The 19,547-nt window shown below is 44.5% G+C and overlaps 3 protein-coding genes across 6 annotated transcripts; all 3 read left to right on the top strand.

Moving 5' to 3' along the window:
• The first annotated feature begins 114 nt into the window (after positions 1 to 114).
• LOC142989703 (uncharacterized) lies at positions 115 to 4,908 on the top strand. Its single transcript, XM_076139349.1, has 12 exons — positions 115 to 376; positions 1,067 to 1,120; positions 1,192 to 1,269; positions 1,371 to 1,504; positions 1,583 to 1,705; positions 1,811 to 1,868; positions 2,046 to 2,261; positions 2,350 to 2,489; positions 2,571 to 2,684; positions 2,761 to 2,818; positions 3,012 to 3,083; positions 3,200 to 4,908. The coding sequence occupies exons 2-12, from the start codon at positions 1,096 to 1,098 to the stop codon at positions 4,483 to 4,485; spliced, it is 2,304 nt and encodes a 767-aa protein (XP_075995464.1). The 5' UTR covers positions 115 to 376; positions 1,067 to 1,095; the 3' UTR covers positions 4,486 to 4,908.
• A 139-nt stretch (positions 4,909 to 5,047) lies between these two features.
• Positions 5,048 to 10,399, top strand: LOC142989710 (regulation of nuclear pre-mRNA domain-containing protein 1A-like). 3 transcript variants are annotated; one of them, XM_076139360.1, is made up of 7 exons: positions 5,048 to 5,449; positions 7,258 to 7,387; positions 7,500 to 7,606; positions 7,786 to 7,880; positions 8,056 to 8,182; positions 8,396 to 8,571; positions 10,135 to 10,399. In XM_076139360.1, exons 1-7 carry the CDS (start codon positions 5,299 to 5,301, stop codon positions 10,225 to 10,227), a joined length of 879 nt encoding a protein of 292 aa, XP_075995475.1. In that variant the 5' UTR covers positions 5,048 to 5,298; the 3' UTR covers positions 10,228 to 10,399. The 3 variants fall into 3 exon arrangements, with proteins under 3 accessions (XP_075995475.1, XP_075995477.1, XP_075995476.1); XM_076139362.1 differs by lacking the exon at positions 10,135 to 10,399 and adding an exon at positions 8,683 to 10,034; XM_076139361.1 differs by lacking the exon at positions 10,135 to 10,399 and adding an exon at positions 8,739 to 10,034.
• Positions 10,400 to 11,491: 1,092 nt separating this feature from the next.
• Positions 11,492 to 19,088, top strand: LOC142989812 (uncharacterized). Of its 2 annotated transcripts, none has more exons than XM_076139504.1 (13): positions 11,492 to 11,811; positions 11,955 to 12,023; positions 13,651 to 13,675; positions 15,631 to 15,717; positions 15,804 to 15,949; positions 16,040 to 16,153; positions 16,273 to 16,315; positions 16,419 to 17,337; positions 17,442 to 17,547; positions 17,663 to 17,740; positions 17,847 to 17,942; positions 18,041 to 18,299; positions 18,396 to 19,088. In XM_076139504.1, the coding sequence occupies exons 1-13, from the start codon at positions 11,752 to 11,754 to the stop codon at positions 18,650 to 18,652; spliced, it is 2,259 nt and encodes a 752-aa protein (XP_075995619.1). In that variant the 5' UTR covers positions 11,492 to 11,751; the 3' UTR covers positions 18,653 to 19,088. The 2 variants fall into 2 exon arrangements, with proteins under 2 accessions (XP_075995619.1, XP_075995621.1); XM_076139506.1 differs by having other exon boundaries at positions 18,044 to 18,299.
• The last annotated feature ends 459 nt before the right edge of the window (positions 19,089 to 19,547 follow it).

Raw genomic sequence — 19,547 nt, forward strand, 5'->3', positions numbered from 1 at the left:
ACCTCCAGTCGACGAGAACCGTGTGGAGTTCGTCAGACTTCACATGTGGATTTAATGCCTCAGCTTAAACCCGTGAGACGGTGACGCCATTTCTGATACCCGTGGGACTGTGACGCCATTTGAGAACCACTGCACCCCAACTGTAGCTCCGTTACTGTACTCCTGCTCCGTCACTACACGCTACTCTGCTTGACTGACTGCAACTGTAGCGGACACACGCCCGTTGCCCCGCCGCTTCCTTCCCTCCCCGAGCAGGAAGAAGGAGAGCTACTCAAAGGTTCACCTCACTGCCGTTGACACAACTTCGTGGGCATCAAGTGTTTATAACTTTCCGCCTACTTCTCCGGACAGACGGACGGACGCAATATTTCACCCGGTAAGCTCGCGCCAGTACAACATTTGGCTTATTTACTTGTTTAGCTAATGTTTACTGAGAAAGCGTTGACTTTAATGACTTAAGAAGAGTTAGGAGTTAGGAGTGTTTATGTTGCGGGTGTTTAAGCTTAAGCGTTGTCTTAGCTCGGTTTCTTTTGTTTCTCTGTTTATTTTCGCTATTCGTCGAGTTAGACGCCAAACGGTCACCGGCCATTGTATGTTAATGTACCCGGGTGAGAGGTGAGTGACCTCCGGCCCTGACCCGCAGTTAATCATTTATTATGTGACCGAGTACAAACTAATAAGTTTGTTTGCGTAAAAATAGTGTCGTAATTAGCAAACACGTTCACAGGTGCTCAAATGTGCGTCATTCTGAGAATAACCTGCGAGGATATACGCGGATTTTAAAACCTTTAAACCGTCTGAAAGTGAGTCCGGAGGTAATTTGTGTTGCATCGCCGCCTGCTGGTTAGTTAGTAATACAGCGTTTAACCAGCATTCATAACAATGCAGATTCTGACCTTTATTGAGTCGGAAATTTAGAAAATATGGAGTCAAGCGTCCTCAAAAAGTGCATTTCTCTCTGTTTGCTATGTCTGTACTTCTGCTTTTGGTCTGTTCTGTGTAACAACCAGACAGATCCACTGTAGTGTGTAATAAGTCGCTTCAATAATAAACATTTCATAAACAGATTTCCACCACTGATCCTACGACCGCAGCATGCAGCTGGCTGGGCCACATCTGGGTAAGCATTCGCCCCCTTCAAGCTTCAGTGTGTTAGCTACGTTTTTGTCTGACGTGTTCCCCCGTCTGTAGGAGCGACCAGCAAAAGCCAGCTGTTCCAATCTCTGCAGGTGTATCTGAAAAACAAGAGCAGACTGCAACCCATCATCGGTGTGTGGTGACAAATACCTCTCCTCCATTTAAATTTATGCGCTGTGTGTGAGTGTGTGCGTATAGGGTGTATAATTTGTGTCAATTGCTCTACATTCCAGGCTTGGGCAGTATTACAGAATGTGTGAAAGCACAGAAAGAGGTGTTCTACCTGTGTGAGGTGTGTGTGTGTCGTCTCTGTAAGGCCGACATGCGAAACCACATCATGGGAAGCCTCCACAGATACAACTACATCGTAAGTAGCAGGAGGTGAGACGTAGTCGCGTGCTGCTGAGTGTGGGCTGCTTCTCACCGGTGGGATTTTGCCCGACAGAAAGCCAAACATCCTCACTTTGTGGCTGAATGGAAGGAGAAGGCCGACCTGTCTATGCTGGCCTGGCCGCTGATCGAGATGGCGACGATTCTAGAGAGGAGAGAGGGGCCGGGGGACGTGCAGGTGTGTGTGTGTGTGTGTGTTTGGATCATATGGTGTTTGTGTATGTCATTGTTTCTGCGGCCTGTGTGTGCTCATCTGTGTTGTGTGGCCTGGCTTCACTTGTAGGTGCTGCACTGTGGAGAGGATCTGTATGACATGATGCTGTCACAGAATGAGAATGATGGTCAGTGGTCTCATCCCACCGCTCTGCACATTCACCTCATTGTACAAGGTCACATGTCAAACAGCTTGAGAACCACTTGCCCTTCATCCAAACTCCCAAAGCTGCTGGTCGCTCTTTGTCTGCGCCTTTAATCTCTGCCGCCGCACTCCAACCTCTCTCCTCTCTGTCGCACCGCAGCGCTCGCTCTGTTCTTCACCTTAACACGTGGGCGGAGCCAAAGAGGAAGGGAGGACCGGTTGGAAGGCCGAGTCGTCCTATCCCTGCCTGCACAGACGCACAAGGGACACTCGGGCGTGGCTCCCTTGGTCAAGTCAGAGGTCAACTTTGTACCGGAGCCGGCCGAAGCTCCTGCGCCGGTACAGAGAGAGAACTACGACTACGAGCCTCTTATTGGTGAGTGTTGGATGGTAAATTAACGTGGAAACAAAGCTGTTGATGATTGGTTCTGCGTGTCGCTGATGAAAGTCTGTTTTGACACCAGGCCTGAGCCGTGTGGTCGAGTGTAGAGGTAAGGAAGACGGCCAGACTTACTCTTTCATATGCCACTGCTGCCGAATCAAATCCAACAAAGAGGATTTGAACGATCACCTCAGCGGCTCCTCCCATCTCCTGAACTACATGGTGAGTTCAGTGTCCTGCTGTTAACTGGACGGGCAGCTGTGTCCATGTCGCGTTCGCTTAAAAATGCGCCTGTGTGTGTAGACGGAAGTTCATCCCGAGCTGACGGAGGCGGCGATGGCGGATACTGACGAGACAAACTCCCTCCTGTCGTTGGCCAAGGAAGTGGAGCGACGTGAAGGCAGCGGAGAGATGAAGGTGTCGTATTCCCCCCCGGGCGCACAGACCTCAATCTGAGTTTGTATGAAGTCATGAAACACGTGTCGTCTCCTAGGTGGTAAACGTGCCGACGTCGCTCTGCCTCCTCCTGACTGGCAAAAGTTACCACTGGTGTGAGTACAGCTGAGCACCGACACACCCTTCACTCCTCCTGCTCTGCTGCGACGTCGTCTCATGTAGGAGTTGAGGTCGTCGTTCCAAGACGGGCCGGAGACTGTCTGCTCTTGATTTGTTCTGTCGTCGCTGTAATGGCATGTGTGTGTAAATGTGTTTTTCTGTGCATGCCTGCTGTATTCTATCTTTCAGGCGTAAAGATGTTGTCCTGTGAGAACGGACGGACAGGTACTAACATTCAAAAGACACAAATGGCTGTGGAAGGTGTGCAACAGTTTCGAGGCCCAAGACCTTTTGAGTTTCTTCCCTTTTTGTCATCTCGCATACTTCCATTTGTGTCATTTCCTGCCACTGGATTTGATGTTTGTGTTTGTTCCAAGGGCCGGTGGTCGGTGTCCAAGTGGCTCCAAACCAAGATGTGCCCCATAGGAAAAAAGGGAAGAAGATGAGAAAAGTGAATCCTGTGTTCAAGGTAAGCCTGCCTCTGACCGAAGGTTCACTGCTGCTGGAGAGGACATCGCTCAGCACGGACCGCCTCCCAGCCTCGCCCACCTGCTTCACCTCGCCACACGCTGAAGAGTCCCAGGCAGTGGACGCCGATCTGGACTACGACTCGGGCTCAGGAGACATTTACAACGGCGATCGTGTGTCAGTCTGCGAAACCTCACAACTTCAGCCGAGCGTCTTTTGCGAGGATGTAGACACAGATGATTATGAAGAGCCAGACAGAAACCTCACGTGTACTCTGCATACAGACATGGACGCTGATGACGATGATAATGAGGACGATCAGCACTCAATCAACAAGGCCACATACACATCCGGGCCAATACCAAGACATGATCCATTCCTCCATGAACAGCAGGATGGAATAACATCTGACTTTTCAGTTTCTGAAAAGGAAGTATTTTTTGATGAAAGACAATATGTTAGAACATGGAACTCTGTCATGGAGGAGGGAAATGGATCTGTTGTTTACCAAACTAAGGACAGGTCTGCTTTCCCTTCTTACCACACGGGGCAGGCAGGCTACACTGAGCCGTGGCAGCAGTCTCTTCAGGGCGACGACGGCCGCAGAGAGTTCATGCGAAAAGAGACCCGACCCCACCAAGAGTACACGGTGCCTGATTATCCAAGTCTTGCTGCAGCCGCTGAAGGACATCACGGCTTCAGAGGTGGATTTGCTCCACGTGGGCTCATTGGTGACCAACTTGCTCACGGCGGCAGCATCGACTTGCTCAAAATGGAACAGAGAGGACTGCAGACTTCAGGGTGTGTGGGGCTCACTTTTCACCGATCGCGCCCGACGTGCCCCGCAGACTATCGCGCCATTCAGACCGGGCTTGATGCGATATCTGATGGCGGGACAAACCGGTGGCACCCTCCTCAGGCCCACAGCAGATGGGGCGGGGCTTTGTTCCATTCAGATGGATTCACCCGCCCTGGGCCATATCAGGGCTATGAGATCCATCGCTCTGACCTGAATTCCAGAGGTCCTAAGTATTGTTTTGGAAGAGTGTTATCAGGGAATGTGGATTGCACTCCTTCCCATATGATTCCATGTGAAAGTGTTACTGCTGCACACGCCACAGAATATCACTGGGACTACTGTACTGCTGAAAACACAGGCGTAGAGTCAAATCACACTCGGGGACGAAAATTCTGATTCATTCCCGACACATGTTCAAAGAGATATTGAAGATCAATCCATCCTTTATATTTGTGGGAATCAGGCTTGGTTTTGTTTGCACCAAATGAAATCTTTATCCGCTTTGCTCTTGATAAGAAATTTTATATTGTTATATAATGTCTGATAATGAAGAAACTTTGTTATTGCACTCAATGTTATCTGGATGAGTTACTTTTTTTTTGTAAGTGAACTACTGATGCTGAGGCTTTGAAGGCTGCTTAAATGCAACAATAACAGATCTGTAGTTCAAATCTTTCAATAAAGTATCCATATTTGGTGCATTTATAAATGGTGTGAATTTTCTCACTGAAGTTGGACGGCACAAGCATGTTTGTTCACGTAATTACATATAAAGTTTAAATGACCTGGTTTAAGATGAAATACAATCGAATTTCTGAATACTATTTTATGCTGCAGTTCTGTTGTTTTGTTTAAAGTTTTGTCTCAACTTGTCTCTTCTGTAATTGGGTTCCACTCCGAACCAGAAGGTGGCGGTAAAACACTGGCCACCGAATTTATAAGCCAGAAAGCGGAACGTGAAGGAGAAACGCCGAAGAAGAAGAAGCAGCAGTAGCAGGTTGTGTGTTTGTACCTCCAGCCGGCAGAGCTCCTCACAGACACATACTTCCAAGCGGAGGCTAAACGCGCGGGACACCGTGGCTGATTAAGCCCGCAGTCAGTGGCCTGTTTCCGGGCAACAGCACTGTGAGACCCGTGACGCTGCCTCCTCTCCTCTCCGCCCCCCTCCCTCCCTCCCGCACTCCTGTTTCCCCCCCGAATCCCGTCGACATGTCCGCGTTCTCTGAGGCGGCTTTAGAGAAGAAACTGTCCGAGCTTAGCAACTCCCAACAAAGTGTGCAGACATTATCCCTGTGGCTCATCCACCACAGGAAACACTCCAAGACCATTGTCAACGTCTGGTTCAACGAACTCAAGAAAGGTAAGGCTAAGCTAAGCTAGCGCGCTAACACCAAGCACAGCCGAGCTAATCTAGTTTGGGCGAAACAGCACAGTAGCGTTAATGAAGCACTTTGCTTACGTTGCCATACAGTTAGTTTTGTACAACCTTGAAACGTCGGTTGACTTCTAAACGCCTAACAAGTTTTAGTCGAGTAGTTCTGTCAGCTAATGTTCAGCTATTTATACCCCGCAAATTGCGCTTCTATGTGTCGCTACATTTCTGGCCTACATTTGTTTTGGAAGGCCAGCAAAGTTCAGCTAGGCCAGAAGTGTGAGTTGCACGCTACTTATGTCGACAGTCTAAAGCGAAATTTGCATTTTGAGGCCTGAGGCTTCGAGTGTTCACATGCACTACTGTAACGGTGAAGTAGCGTCTGGTCAATGTAACGAGGCAAATGTGGGTAAAGAAGCTTAGTAGTTGGGCTCAGTTGGTACACAATGTGCCTCTGAAGTGTTCGTGTATTCAAAGTACTCGGCAGGGTTTGAGTGGCAGCTGTTATTGTTCTCAAACATCCAGTCTCGGTTTGTTGTGGTTGAACTCTGCTGTCATGTTTCAAAGAGGCCATGTTTATTTTTAAGGCTGCATTTCATCACGGGTTTACATTTTTAGTACTCGTCTCTTTGAGTGTCCAGGTACTCGGATGAGGTTGCAGAAAAATAAGAAATCTGTGAGCTCCCAAAATAACAAACCCCAGCCTTAACACACAAGTAGTAATAATAATAGTAAAGCTATTTATATATGAAAGTAGGTCATATGTGTCTCTGACCACAGACTTCTTTGTTGCCAGACAGAGATCAGATTGCTTTCCCCCCAAACAACAGAGGACCATTCAGTTCATCATGTTGTGTAAACATGCAGAGTAATAAAGCTTTAATGAGTGACTCATTTAATCTGACAGCAACAAAAACAAACATGGAACGCACACACACTCTTGTCTATCTACACTGAATGTGAGGGGGGGGGGGGCTCTGACTGTGGCTTTGGCGTCGCTATTTTTAACCTTAAGTTGCCATTTGGATCATATCAACGTGTAGCGAGAAGGAGATGTTGATCAATAACTGTTTTCTGTGAGCAAACCAGATTCTGTTCAGATGTCCTTTAAGCAGCTTATTGTATGAATGTGTCTCATGCAGGCGCTGCAGTTTAAGGTTCTTATGTGTTCAGTATCAGTGAGGAGCTTCAGGGGGTTCCTCTCTCTCCCTCCCTCCCTCTCCCCGGGGAGCAAGTCAGCAGCTTAATGATATCTCAGGTGGTTGGTGTATTTTGGGAGTTTGTCTGAAGACTAAAAACGGCTGCATGTTGTTAATGGCAACAGGGGCGAAGATGAGATGTCTCTCTGGAGCTTTTGTGATGAGTTCAGCGTCCGTCTGATCCTTTAGAAACGGACAAATGAATGAGTGAGTCATATTACGGCTCAGCCTCATATCACAAGGAGGTAAAGTTGATGTGTTTATGAAACTATGGAGTCTAATGAGGGTTTGTGTAGCTGAGTATTCAGGCCCAAAATGGAGCCTAAACTTTTAAGCTTTATTTCTTATTAAATGACTGAAGGGCCAGTAAAGGCTGTCGGTTGTGTAAACATGAATTGTTATTTCATTTTAGACTGTGTAGACGTTTTCTTTCCAGCTGTACTCTGTGTAGTAGTTTCTCTCATTCAGACTGACTTCACTGTTGTGTGTGTTGAGGACTGAACTGTCCCTGTTTCCCTCAGCTCCAGTTTAATAAGTTATTTCAGAGCGCCTCACTCATCGTATGTATGTTGGATGTTTGCGTTTGTCTGCGTGCAGCCCAGGGGTCGCGCAAGCTGACCTTCCTCTACCTGGCCAATGATGTCATCCAGAACAGCAAGAGGAAAGGGCCGGAGTTCACGCAGGACTTTGCGCCGGTCATCGTCGACGCATTCAAGCACGTGTCCAGGTTTGACTTTTCTGAGAGATTCCAGTGTCTCCCTGCAGTGTGTGTGTGTGTGTGTGTGTGTGTCTCTCTATCATGTCGTCCATGGCCTAAATGTGTCTTCCTGTGTGTGCAGAGAGGGGGAGGAAGGCTGCAAGAAGCAACTGGGTCGGGTTCTGTCCATCTGGCAGGAGCGAGCCGTGTATGAGAACAAGCTGCTGGACCAGCTCTCACAAGTCCTGTGTAAGTTCACAGATATGGTTCGTCTTCTTCTGAACCCTTCTGGTCCCGTTTGGCCTGGTTGCTGTCTTTCTCTGGGGTCATTATGTAACCGCGCCACTTTGTCACAATGAAGCCGTGTAATAAAGTGGCCTCCTCCTGCCTCTTCTTTGGTTTCACGCTGCTTGTGTTGTTAATCCTAGATGGAGAGAAGAAGACTAAGAAGAGGCCGTACGAGGAGATCCAACGGGACACTCAGGACTTTGCCTCTCAGAGCTCCCCAGCAGATCCTCCACAGGTGCTGACCTAAACAGTTCTATGCCTTTAAATAGATCCTGAAACATCTCAATGCTGTTTTCCCATCTCAGCTCACTCACCATTCCCTCTATCTCTTTACTTTTCTGTCCCTTCCCTTTTCCCCCGATTATCATCATCCCCCCATTTGTAACCCGTGTCCCCGTCCTCCCCCCCAGACAGCAGAGTTAATCCGCGCCCTGCAGGAGCTGGAGAACGCGGCCTCTGGTGACTCATCACTGCGTCAGCGCATCTCCTCCCTTCCTGCTGAGGTGCAGGACACGTCGCTGCTTCAAAGGATCACAGGTAGGGGGGGCGGGGTGAGACAGACATTTTGAAGAGCTCACACACCGCCACACACAAGTTAGCAAGGGCAGGAATTATGGGTGGAAATGAGCGATGAGGTTTGGGATGAAGTTCTTTGTTTACATTCTTTGTTTACATTACACCAGCATGGATGATTAACCCTGTGACCTCCAGCCCTCATTCCTCCCGTCTGTCCCCTCTGTGTGCCCTCAGATAAGGAGTCGGGCGAGCGCCTCTCTCGGCTGGTGGAGGAGGCCTGCATGCTGCTGGCAGACTACAGCGGTCGCTTGGCGGCAGAGATCGATGACAGGAAGCAGCTCACACGCACACTAACGCTCTTCCTGCAGAGTCAGAGGGACGGCTTGGTCCAGAACGAGCAGAAACTAGAAGTGCGTAAATCATCTTTTCTTTTAAAAGAACTCACTTAATACGCTTCTGTGTGTTTTGAATATTGCTCTTTTTCCCTTGCACTTATTGTTTATCCACCTTTTTGAAATTAGTTTTTACAAATCGGAGGATAAACAATCAGTGTCATGCCTGCTGCCTTTATAAACAGTTTGAAGCTTCCATGTTGGATACACACTCCACATCAGCCACCTATGCTTGTTCGGATTCTTGACTCGGTTCTTATTTTAATGGAGTTTTCTTTCTCTTCCCACAAGGTAGGTACAGTACACACACACACACACACACACACACGCACACACACCCACCCACCCACTCACACAGTTACTCAGGGTTTGATCCCGAGAAGCCTGAAGGCAGATTCACTTTTCTCACACTCTATTTAGATTTGTGTTTGTTTTTGTGTTAAATGCTGACACTAACTTTTCAGCCTTTACCCGCAGGACCTGAAGAGGATTAACTGTCTCATGTCTGTTTCTTCACTCGGCAATAAAAAAATGAAAATAAAAAAATGAAACTGATCTTGAGTGCTTTTATTTTGGCAACACTGGCTCCTCTGGGTGACGCTCACATGGCACAAATGTGTCGTTCCCAGTTCCAAAGATTCTGCCTGAAGTATCTAAGGTCTTTGTAGTGACATTGATGACATACATGCTTGTTCAACACCCCCACTTTTAAATCAGGCTGCAGTTGTAGATATGAAACTGTGGAAAACCTTAGTTTCCTCTTATTACAGGACCCAAGACTAGGAAAGAAGCAATGAGACAGTCGGTGATGAGTTTTCAAACTAAATCGCCAAAACTAGGAACAATAAATGCCTCGATTGAAAAGTTTTGTGATTCACATACACTTTCTGCTCGCACAACACAGTCACACACGTGTGTATCAGGGATCTAAGCCATGTAACAGACGGCTGCACTGGGAAAACGGATGATTCTTATTGAATGTGGATTTAATATAGTTTTCTGATATTGACATTTTGTCAACATGTGCTTGCTGTAAACGACACACACTCCCTGATGGGCCTCTGAGATGTACATTAAAAAAACGTTTGAAGGTTTTAACTCCAAATATACAAGATAAATGTTCCCTTCTGGCCTCGGTAACAAGATGGTTTCTCAGTAATGTGTTGAGTAGATGGACATGCAAGTTGGCTGTGGCAAAATAACGAGTTAAACCTATTTATGAATCAAACCTATTACAATGTTTACAACCTAATATCAGATTTTTACTTGGCAATATTAAAAAGTCATGCTTGTTTGTAAACATTGTTGCTTGAAATGTGCAAACTAGGACCTTTAACTAATCCAATGCTGTTGAGTGTGAATAGTTTACCATGATACCTTTTATGAAGTTAATATTTAGATTTTAGATTTCTTTTAGTCCTTTATTTGCAGCAGATTGCTACCAGAAGAGATGACCTTAGGTATCCCTGGGGAATATTGCATTTGCGACTTCAAAAAACTGCAAATCATAACATTGCACTTTTGTACTGAAATCATTTCTGTGCACTGATGGACTTTCTCTCTCTTCTTTGTATTTTGCAGGAATACAAACGCAAACTGGGGAGGGTGACCCAGGTCCGGAAGGAGCTGCGTTCCCGTCTAAATAATCTACCAGGAGGGATCTACAACTCCTGAGACTGACATTGGGCTTCTGACCAGATGACCAGATACATACTTGACCAACCTGCTACAGAAATATCTCACCCTGTCATGTTTTACTGATGACAGTGCCATTGTTGATTTTGGACAATTTGTTTTGTTCCTTTGTCTTGCATCCTTGCATTTGTTATCCCTCCTGCTGCATATTGTGACTCTTAAAAGGAGAAGTGTCTTCTTTTTCCATCCAAGATCAGTGCACTGTAAATTAAGATTAAGGATCCTCAGTCACTTTGGCCCCCGTCCACCTACTATTTACCTCTCCACGATGGCATGGATGATGCTGGTGTGATATTTTTGTACTTGTACTGACAGAAGATAGCGCACCAGAGTATCCACTTAGTGTGATATTTCACAATTATTTGCAGTGTTTTGGGTTGCTGTCATACCCTTTTCTTTCATTAGCAAGGGCTGTAAGTGAATCTGTATTAAAACATTTGGGTTAGGATTGTGGCAATAGATTTCCATACTGGGAATTTAAGTTTGTTTTTATGCAATGTGAAAATGGCCTTGGAAAACATTAACAAACCTGTGAAATCATACCTGAGTACGTCGCCATGTTCCTGTAAGAAAACTGATATATGTAATTATAATTTACATAAATCCTCTTTGTAGGATAGGGATGTGAATTGTTAAATGTATATATTATTCAAAGTTGCATGTAAATATAGTCCTTGTTATGCCCATCCATGTTAAGATGGCCGAGCAGGAATATCACTGGGGTATCATTGTGGATTGATATCTTCGTAGTTGTTCAAATCTCCACTGTCTTGTTAGAATGAGTTACAGAGCCTGTTGTGTTCTTGTATTGTCCATACTGCTTCTTAGTTTTATTCTGAAGTCTACTGAATCCTTTGCAGTTGCCTCACAGTGCTTGATAAGTGCCCCACTTTCCAAACCTGACTTTATAACAACTGTGCGCTCTTTGTACATACAAAGTTTTCTTAGCACCAAATAAACAAAATTAACAAAACTTTCTGATCGGATTTTGGAATTTGATTGCAGTTGTGATCTTAGCCAGCAGGAGGCGTAAAGAGACATTTTTGTATGTGGAGCTTGCCTTTGAGAACAATTCACTCAAAATCACACGTACCCATATATAACGCCACGGATTTAAACATGAAATGAGGGTGAACTAGGGAGATTTTTAGAAAGTATACAATATTTTGCAAAACGTGTTTTTAATTTTTATTTTCTTTAAACATTTGTGATTTTTGCGGTTTTTATTTGAAAGGAACTGACCGGAAGTGTACGCGGAAAGCTAATAGGAATACCTGCTAGCCACTCTGTTTTCTTAGCCCTACGTAACATATATACATGGAAATAACGACTGGGACCCTCGCATGTCATACAAACTTCAACTTGTGATGATATTCACTGATTTCCAAGGTTTTGTCATTGCCACATTGCGTTTACCGGATAGTTTAAGCTAAACAACGCTACCTAAATTAGCCGCTACTAGCTTCTTGGGGCTACCGCTATCTTAACCCTACAACATCTACAATGGACGAGCTCGAAACACCGTATGAGGAGGAGAACAAGGTTCATTACATTGATTGCATGGTAAGATAGTTAATCCAACTTGTATTTTTTGTGCCGACGTCGCATGCGTAAACTTGACAGCAGCCACGCGTGTTATGGGTGATAAGTTTGTCTGAAGCCATTTGATAAACATGAAAACAGATTGATATTATTTGTTTCTCCAGGTGTGCAACAAAGCCATAAGGGGTGAAACACTGTATAAGATTCATCTGACCACACTGGGGCATCTAAAGGTAACGATTACAGTTAAAAAGCACAATCTGTAGGTGCAGGAATGTGAAATATGTAAACCATAACAGACTGTAGATGTTGTTGTTATTGGTATTTGTTTTGCCACCCTTTGCAAGTCCTCTAAGTCGACCTCCCAGCAGGAAGCAGGAACCTGGAATGGCCCAGAGATGACGAATCATTAGGTTTCACAGCTTTCATCCACTGGGGACACCGTTTCTCAGTTCCTGCTCTCTTGGTGATCTTGAAGTGTTACACAAGCGTTTACTGCCTTGAACTGGCTGATTTTGAAGCATGTTCTCTCCTTTTGATACACAGTGCACAGTAGTACATGGAAGCGAGATTGCTGGTACCATATTGGCACTAATGACAAGAGTTCTACCTTTCATCCGTCCTTGCTTCAAGATCAAACTGGTTCAAACTGACTCTTCTACCACAAAAAATCTACCACAGGTGACACAACAAATGTCACCAAACAACCAAATGCCAAACAAAGCATTCTGCCTCAGCCCCCACAATCTACAGATCATCAGACTTTTCTCCATACAGTTGACTTCCTGAGCTGTAAAAAGCAACAAGGTCTAACAAATCTTCATGTCCTTGACCATCTTGACGTCTTTTTCATCTTTGTCATTCTGTCCGATGTCTTAGTCACATGCATGTTAATTCAAACTTGTACTGACAATTATCTTTGTCAGCATCACAAGGGAATCAAAGCTGGAGTCAGAGTTTACTGTCCCACAAGCTTAGCCAAGTGTCATATCCGGAAAGTTTCTGGCAGTAGAAGAAGAAACATTCCTAGGCAAGCCACATTAAATGTTATGTTGGTTTGACATAGCATGCTCTTGTCACCATGATGGACTCAAGACAAAGTATCCAAGCCGAGGTACTTTTATTTTTTTTACAGACCATCAGCTTTCTCTGCAAATGAATGACTTCTTGAGCTACAAGAAGCAACCAATCTTCATGTATGATTCCTGGAAAGTCATACAGTAACTCTTTGTGAGGAGAGTTCTAATATCTGAGACTGCTCTTCCATGCTACTTTACTTGAAAATCAGATATGGGAGATGAACGTTGCCTTAAATTCAACTTGGCATATCAGATGCTAATTCTTGTACAAGCGAGGCTTCATCCATCTCCAATAGATTAGATGTGGAACCGGACCCAACAGGGAATCTTTCTGGGAATCTTAGGAGAGACCATTGTGGATGTCCAAAGCCTTTGTCTTCACTCGATATTTGTCCCTCCTAAACATGTGGGATCTGTGTGTGAGGGAGGTTTTCGAGACAGAGAAGTTATTTTCTTTCTTTCCCGAAAGTCGATGCCACTTATCTGCAACAGCAATCACCACTGTCACCAGACGACACTCTTGTGTTGTGAATATAGCTGCTTATATGCAGTTGTAATTTTAGAAAATACACTGATTCTGGAACTGAATAGGTAACTTGGTGTTGATCTTTACCACACTCAAAATGAGCTGTGGTCATGTTAACAAATATGTGCAATCCAATCGTATGTTTCCATGATATAACCATTTCTCTGTTTATAGAAGTGCTGAACTCTGTCCCAGTTTGTCCAGCGCTGATTGACTTAATTTTTATTGCTCTCCGTCTCCTTTCATTCCTGGCAGAAAGAGGATACCTTGGTTGCTCAGGGTAAGTAGATTTCATCATCTCCCTGGTCAGCTTTGGCCTAGAGAACGTTTGGTGTCTGATCTGACACGTTATCAAGTTGAAAAATGAACGTATCACAGGTTCGGCTCACTGGTTTTTAAAGGAAAACACATCAAGACTTGGCCCATCAACCACTGTCCTATCGCTGCAGAACATTTGTTATTGGAAAATGTATTTTGACTTATTCCGATGTATTAACGTCACCTCCTGATCTGTTGGACAATGAATAAGCAGTTGGTTTCCTGAAGGAAGACCCAAGTAGCCAAAGTGTCTTGGCCCAACAGGAACCTGAATCTGCTGTGCACTCTGAATCTCCTGGCCAGATTTGGCCCAACTACTCTGATCTGACGCTGGATACCAACATTATCTTGCCCAGGTGCTGCTAACTGGAGCTGACAGCCCAAACTGGCTCAAGGCAGCACCGAAAGAAAGCCCAGCCAATCACCTCACATTGGTCCCTCTGGCCCCCTGCAGAGTTGCTCTGAGCCGTGATCCCAGATTTAATGACTTGGGGCAAAAAGGCCAGGAATGGGCATTGTTTGAAATGGAGGAGTTGTAGGGTGGTTGTAGGGTGGTTGCCATGGTGGTTCTTTCTGCCAGACATCTTTATGGCTCATCTCTGACAGATTACGTGGACCTTCAATGACCCAAAACTCCTGGACCAAGATTTCAACCAAACGGGGCAAAGTTTTTGCTCTAAAGGAAGAAAAAATAGACAGGAGTGGTCAAAGGCAAAACGCCCCCTGTGGTCTCGGATAATAACGCATTGGAGGATGCAGCAACTATGAAAGGTCTTCAGCCGCTGTGGAAGTGGGCAAACAGCAACAGCCCCCTTGCACAAGTATAACCAAGGCTTTAGAAAAATCATAATTTTGTGATTTGTCCCTTCATAATGTGTTGGACTACTCTATCCTTCTGTGTCAGAAGGATATGTATGATGGGCTCTGCTTGCACAGACACACATATGAAACACACTCACACAGGCCTGAGAAAGGGTTTCATTAGCCAGGAGCAGAGAAAACACTTGTGTGGGTGTTTCATGGCTGTGCAGAGTCAATTTACTGGTTCACTGCATTTCCTTCCCAGTCATATTTTTTGCAATGCTGGCAAGTGATTTATTTTTTGAACGTCAGTTTGGGACCGAAGTGTCAAGGGAACAGAAGAGGTTTGTCTGCTTTAATCCCATGCTCTACTGTGGAATGCCTTTGAGTCAGCCATGTTACTGAGATGAGGATGCCCTGAAAAGCCATGAAAGAGGTCATGGATACAAGCAGACAGCCTTCACATCATCTATCTAATGCAGACAACACAGACTAACAGAAAAATGAAGAATCCAAGGCTGCTGGAGAAGAGACGAATTAATTCAGATGAAATTGTGAGCGTAAGCCTCCATGTCTAAGTAGAGTGAACGAGGGCCGTTGCATATCTGCAGTCTGAGGGCATTTTCAGACCTGTAGGTTGTATGTTCTTGTCTGACTCTGCATTTACTGCTTTGGTCGGTTTGGTTTCACACAGATGTACATCATCAAAAGCCACGAGAGGACACTTGTTTGCTTATTAGTCCGAAATATGTAGGAACAAGAAAATGAAAATGGGATCTTTCCTTTGCTAGAGTAAGTAAATAATGCAGATCAAACAAAACTATGGCAGCAGGATGCAGAGCCACATATTGCTTTACAGTATGTAAAGAAGACTTGCTGCCTCTGGGTAGCTGAACAGGAGAATGGAACGCATATGGTGCACATGTTAATCTGAAGACACATTGGGCAACTTTAATAATCAAACACAAACACCACTAATTCCTTATAACTTCCATCACACAAGTCCAAAAAAAAGAACACCTGCACGTTCTGGTTCTGAGATTTATTAACCACTGCACTTTTAAAAGTTTTCCCTGCTATGTTTATTGTCTAACTGTCATTGTTTGGGTTTTACAGGACTTGCTGTCAGAGAACACGTTGTACCGGATTTTGAGGACCTTGTACATTACCTGAAATACTTGAAGATTGACGAGCCTGTCATTGGTGAATAACTGAATCTAGAAAATGTTTTGTTCTACTCCATAAAGTCTTTATCTCTGTTCAACACCTTGACTTGTTTTACATTATAGGTTTGGACTTTTTGGAAGAAATACCTCGCATTAGCAGTGATGCACAGCCGGGCCCCAGATACTTTTGTCGCCTGTGTGACGTGCCAGCAAACCTACCGAATGTGGTCCATCACGTGATCGGACGTAAACACCGCGTGAAGTACTTGGTAAGACATTGCACACATGTTCAGGACACACTGGTGGTTCTTCTGTGTGTCTTCTCTGTAGCTGACAAAGTGAAAATGCTTTTGATGTAGCAAACAAAGCGACCTGAGTTGCTGAATAACACAACGGTGGTGGGCCAAACGGCGAAGATTATCCGAGCCAAGGCGGAGATCGCGGTGAGGAAGGATGGACCAGGAAATCCTAAGGTGGGTCCTAAAGGGTTACCTGATGACTTGTGCTCGAGGTCATTTAGCTTCTGGATGAATTAATTTTGTGCATTACAAAAGCGCTGTCAGTTACAATTTGTTTGTGTTTTATGTTTTAGCCACTGAAGAAAAACAGAAATGTGGGAAGAGCAAATATAACAGGTACATTCATACTTCCTATATAAAGGTGTCTTTAAATAGAAAGGATTCAGTGGAGTTCATACTCATTATTTGACAAAAACAGTTGTTTACTCTTGTCCTTCAGTTCTGCTAAAGCAGAGGCAGAATATAGGACAAAGCATCCCTCCTGGACTGGCCCAACAACAAGAGACTCTTCACCAGGAAACATGGAATTATCAGGATGATGACCCCCTCTCTGGGCGCTGTCCCCTAGATTACCCCAATAATCCCTCTTTCCAGCCTGAAGACTCTTATGCAAGGGGGAAAGTTGAGCAGCAAAAATACGAGCAGGAGGACTCGCTCAACTCAGATTACAGGGACAGTGATAAATACACACCAGATTATTGGGAATCTGATTTCCCTCAGGAGTACCAAGACGAATATGTTGAAGATGAGCCTGAAGGTGTTGACAGGCAAGATTTTAGGAAAGAGATGCCCCGTAGACCGCCTCAACATGCTGATCGATTTGCAGAGAAAGGTCCTCTGTGCAGAAGATCCTATCCAGAAAGTGATCCCCTCAAGGAATTCTACTCTGAGGAAGTTAGACGCGGGCAAGTTCGTTCAGATGAATATCAAGCCTCTCAGCGAGTCTTCACCAAAGAGTCGCAGCCCCACTGGTCCAATGACCGAGAAGCCAGGAGATGGGAAGATGTGAATAGAGCAGGCAGGCAGGGATCAAGTGAGTCCGAGCCCAGAAGACCGGCCATTCCCAGCCTGTTTGAGAATGACCCGTTACATGACAAAACTCACCTGTTAAAAATCATCACGGATTACCGACACAAAGTAAGAGAACCGTATGCTCAGGAAGACAACCGGGGGCCGAGCAGAACTGGGCCTTCTATCTCCATGAGACCGCCCGAAGTTACTCCAGCCATGTCTGACATCCCGGAGCCATTCAGGCGATTCTTGGAAGGGGCTGTAGACAACGACTACCAGAGAAAAAGAAAGAGGAAGAGCCGATTTTCCGACGCCACGGAAGAGGAAGTGCAAAGGGCAAAACAGATGTAGGTGTTGATGCTCGAAGAAAATTGCTGATGTTGTTTTTGAAACAAGCTATTGATATGGAGTTATTCATTTTCTTTCTGGATGTTTGATATCTGATTTAAAGGTACGGTGATGACCGTGGACCTCCAAGCCAAAGATTCAACAGTCATTATAGACCCAATGCAGAAATCCGTGGACCCCCAAGACCGAATCCTTATGAGTTACAGCAGGTACCCTTAACGTCATCTTCTTTTAATTCTGAGAAACAAAATAATGGAAATAATGAATTAGTTTGTCAAACTGAGACTTTTGTAGTGATGTGAGACTTTCTCTTGTTTTGTTTAGAGCTCACATCGTAATGAAAGCTACCTAAGAGGAGACTCTAAGCCACTAGCAGACTCGGGGGGTGTGTTTGATATGCTGGTGAGAATATGATGTAGTATTGGCATCGTGCTTTGCCTTATGGAGTCATTCTTTGATGCTGGGAGGAAAACTCACCTGTCCTTTTTAAACACTTCTGTTCTACCAGAAAAACATTGAGATTGAGAATATGGAAGAGGCCGACTTCCTCAAGAGCAAGCTGTGCAGCGTTCTCAAAGAATTTCAGTCAAAAAAATTAGTCAAGGTATGATTGACCCTGTCCAGAGCTTGTCCTAGTTATGCATAATGTTGTTTCCTCCAAAAAGTAGAAATTAATTTGATTTTTTTGAAACTTTGTTGTAGCAGTATAACCAAGGCACATCAGTCTCCTCCAACGATTACAGTAATTTAAAGCCGGACCCGCAGGAAGCTCCACGACACCAGTATGAGAGAACCTTCAGAGATGAACCAGAGGGAAGACGCACGCAGGATTTCTATACACAGGACCCTTGCAAGGACAGAGGTTGGGAGCAAAGGCAACAAAGGCCAGAAGCATGGATGCAAGACTACAACCATACTGTGCTCAGTGAACCCCGAAACCCGAGCAGAAGTCGATATGAAGGTAAGCAGGCCCAGGCCTTAATCTAATTTTTACAATGAGCTTTCCATGCTGTTTGCCTTTCCCTGTTTTCTTTGACTACATTGTTTTCTTTTTCAGAGTCATTTCGGTTGCCTGAAATGGATCGGCCAGGAAATGCTCCCCGTCCAGATGAACCGGCACGTTATCCAGAGCGACTCCGTGAATCCATGCGCCCCCGCGACTACCAATCTGCCGCCGACGGGTATTTTGACCCTCGTTCCTCTGCACCTCCCTTCCACAAGGAACAAGGATACAGGATGAACCAGGGCGTCCGGCACTCCAGCAGCCTCGACAAGATCACCTCCACCCTCCTGGAACTTGTGGCTAGGAAATAATTGTTACCGTTCAGTAAAATATCCCTGTTTTGTAGTGTGTTAGTTTAGTTGATATGGTTGATGGTGTATTTTCTTTGATGAACTGCTGCTGCTTGTGTTTATATTGTCCTCTGTAGACGTTTCAGAAGAAGGTTCAGTCAGATCAAGTTGCATTCAGAGCAGATATGGAATCATTTGTCTACTGCAGCTGTGATGTCTTTTGATTTATTACCATTACAAGCAATAGCATTGATTATGATAGTTCTAATCAGTTGGTACCATGTCAGTCTTAAATAGAGCTACGACTCCAATTTAATTCATCTTAATGGAAGTATGCCTACTTTGTTTAATTTACCCAGAAGTATGTTTGTTGTCACATGACACTTAACTGTATGTAAGACTGATACTTGTTTACCTTCTCATGTCTGCGTCTAAAATTAAAATGACTTTATAATTACTTTACTGATTGGTTCCTTGCAAACATTGTTATCTACGTTGAATAAATAAAACAAGAATGTTAAAGATAAAGTCAAGTTCAAGGGAAATTCCACATGGTTTAATTCTGTATAATTACACAAATAACTTTTTTTAATCATAAGTCAAAGCTGACATTCATGTAACATATATTTAAGGAGAAATTATACAAGATTTTACCGGAACTTAAAATATCAAAGGTGCATTCTTGGCAAAAATCGATCATGGTAATATCAAATTAATTACTTTATGGCTTTAGTAGATAAGAGCTGATTTTTTTCAATAAATATCAAAGATCCCATGGTAAGGTGCTTTTTGGAAGCCTAAAACTTAATTGTTATCAGTTGAATGAGCACCACCTAACAATACAATGTTTTAAGCAGTAAATGGACATTGATAGTTCATCGTGAATTATTTTACTAAAATGAATGAACTATTAAAA

Source organism: Genypterus blacodes, unplaced genomic scaffold (assembly GCF_046128005.1).
Source record: "Genypterus blacodes isolate CSIRO-AG114 ecotype Tasmania unplaced genomic scaffold, CSIRO-AGI_Gbla_v1 ptg000438l_1, whole genome shotgun sequence".
Lineage (NCBI taxonomy): Eukaryota > Metazoa > Chordata > Actinopteri > Ophidiiformes > Ophidiidae > Genypterus > Genypterus blacodes.